The sequence below is a fragment of the Silurus meridionalis genome, chromosome 28 (genome assembly GCF_014805685.1).
Source record: "Silurus meridionalis isolate SWU-2019-XX chromosome 28, ASM1480568v1, whole genome shotgun sequence".
In the NCBI taxonomy this organism is placed as follows: Eukaryota; Metazoa; Chordata; class Actinopteri; order Siluriformes; family Siluridae; genus Silurus; species Silurus meridionalis.
The window spans coordinates 4305001-4307818 of record NC_060911.1 but is presented as its reverse complement, the minus strand read 5'-3'; the positions used below and the strand labels follow the sequence as shown (position 1 = coordinate 4307818).

Here is a 2818-nt window from a genome sequence, read left to right as displayed (position 1 = left end):
CTTTCATGTGTGTGTGTCTGTGTGTACATATACAGCATGTGTGTATGCGTGTGTGTGTTGTTACCATAGTTGGAAATGAAAATGAGGGAAAAAACCCACACTGATACACACTGTTTCCTTTATTAACTTAAACATTTTATATGATGTGCATGGTACACAATTCCCACATTTTTCTGAAGGTTTTAATAAAAATTGCACGTTCTATGAAAATACAAAATACCTAATTAATGAGGTTTAAAAAAAAGGATAAATAGATAAATAGATATTAAATCTCTTTATAGTCTGTATATAGATTTTATTTAGTGAACTGAAAATAGCACTCATGCATAAAACCCTAAAATTGATCATAAAAAGTAACATAATTAACAATAATAAATAATTTACAGTTCCTAAAAACCAATATTGAACATCATGTGACTATATTAATTCTTTATAAAACATTCTCAATAAATGTACAAATAATATATAATGATTGAGAAAAATACACAAATACAAAAAATGTCTACAAAACTTTTAGTCAATGTTTGAAATCTAAATAATAATAATAATAATAATAATAATGGTTATAATAATAATAATAATAATAATAATGGTTATAATAATAATAATAATAATAATAATAATAATAATAATACTAGTTATAATAATAATAATAATAATAATAATAATAATAATGGTTATATTAATATTAATAATAATAATAATAATAATAATGGTTATAATAATAATAATAATAATAATAATAATAATACTAGTTATAATAATAATAATAATAATAATAATAATAATAATAATGGTTATATTAATAATAATAATAATAATAATAATGGTTATAATAATAATAATAATAATAATAATAATAATAATAATAATAATAATAAAAAGCTCATGCTTTAAATACCAAGACTATTTAACAGCCTGCTCATACACACTTGTTCTCTAAAACTGCTAATCTGATTCATTTTAAGGCAACAGAATTTATATAAATATTAAACATTATATCAGATAATAATAATAATATCAGGCTGGATTTTGTAAACACAACTAGTTTTAAAAAAACAAAAAATGACTAATTTATAAAAAATAAAAAAAACATTTACACCATTTACAAAAGAACATATAAAGAAAATCAAAACAACTATAAATCAATCACATTTTTTTTTTTGGAAAGAAAAATAAAGTAGTGTTTTTAAAAACAGGGCCCATCAATCTTTTTAGAGTGAAACAGATCTGGTACATTACAAATACATGTATACTGTATAATGTGCTTTTTGTTTTTTGTTTTTTACAGTTACACTGGTGTTAAACACAAGCCACATATTTACAGTTGTACTATAATAAATCTATACCAAGAGGGTCTATAGGAATTTATGACAGCCCCGGTCTCTGGTTTGCAAACCACGGTGTTAGGATAGAATAATGCACACTTTTTACAGCTAAACTTATCAGGATGTGATACACTGTGAATATACTGTAAATATGGAATAAACAATTGTATACAGTGTTTGCAGCTGGAATAGAGAATACAAATAATAGTAATATAATTGTTGAAAGTAGGAACATTAGGTGCAGGTTTAATTATACAATCAAACAGTGTTTAGTTACGTAATAATGTCAAGTAAATTGTATTTATGATGTAGCTGGTCTAGAGTATTTATGGATCCTGATATTGTTCTAGAAACCAATAATAAGGAAATAAAGAGCAGCACATAGGCTAAATAAATAATAAACAAATGTTTATTTGGAATGCATAGTGGTTGAGCGAACATTACAATGAAAACCTTTCCACATGCCATCCACTGCTTTTTGCTACAGGACTGCATGTGGCTTCAGTGTTCGAGCAGAACTCACCAAACTTCACAGATGATGCAGCATGAGATTTGGGTCTTTCCAGCTTTTTCTCTTCTTTAGGTGGTGCTCGAGTCACACCGGCTGCACGGTCTTGCCTGCGTGCTTTAGCACGTCTGTTCTGAAACCAAACCTGAAAGAAAACCCGTAATGCGGTGACTGAGAGAAACCACAACAGCATCCAATACTGACAGTGCAGTACAGTAGACTTTGAAGAAACCCTTGGTCATGTGTGACACCTCTGCTTCTTTCCATACATCCATACTTTAATACCGGTATTTATAACATCAATATTAGGACGCCTGACTTTTCCAGCTATATGTGCTTCCTCCTTAAACTGTTACCACAATTATATAGGACGTCTTTGGGTGCGGTCACTTTCAGTTTTCCCTTCACTTGAACTAAGAGATCCAAACCTGTTCCAGCATGACTATGCCTCTGTGCATTTTCATGAAGATGTGCTTCTTACAGAGATTGGAGTGGAAGATCTTCATTGGCCTGCTACAGAGCTCTGACCTCAACCCTAATGAACGCCTTTGGGATGAATGTGAACACTGACTGCATCCCAGACCTCCTCACATCACCTACATCAGAACCTGACTTTACCAACACCCTTGTAGCTGAATGAGCACAAACCTCCACAAACACACTCCAAAATCCAGTGGAACATCTCAGAATAGTGGCACTTGGAACTAAACATGGATTGAGATGTATAAAAAGCACATATGAATCTAATGGTCAAACTTTTGTGCATGCTGTGTACATTCTGCATTAAAATCGGTCCAAAATATAGAAATGTAAAAGGCAAAAGCCTCCTCATACTTCCTTCAACTATACAGTAGGAGCAAGTAAGGGGTTGAAGAGATCACTGTATCAGCACTTAATTTGATATATTTCAATAATAATAATATTATAATAATAAATAATAATAATTTCATTACAATGACATTTATACAATTTTAATATAACA

General features: G+C 29.5%; 1 protein-coding gene across 1 annotated transcript in view; it reads right to left on the bottom strand.

Moving 5' to 3' along the window:
* Window positions 1-1768: 1768 nt before the first annotated feature.
* The window catches only part of phox2ba (paired like homeobox 2Ba), a 2684-nt gene continuing 1634 nt past the window's right edge, over window positions 1769-2818 (bottom strand). The window contains exon 3 of the mRNA XM_046842589.1: window positions 1769-1981. Within this exon, the coding sequence (XP_046698545.1) occupies window positions 1769-1981 (213 nt within the window). The remainder of the gene's footprint in view (window positions 1982-2818) is intronic.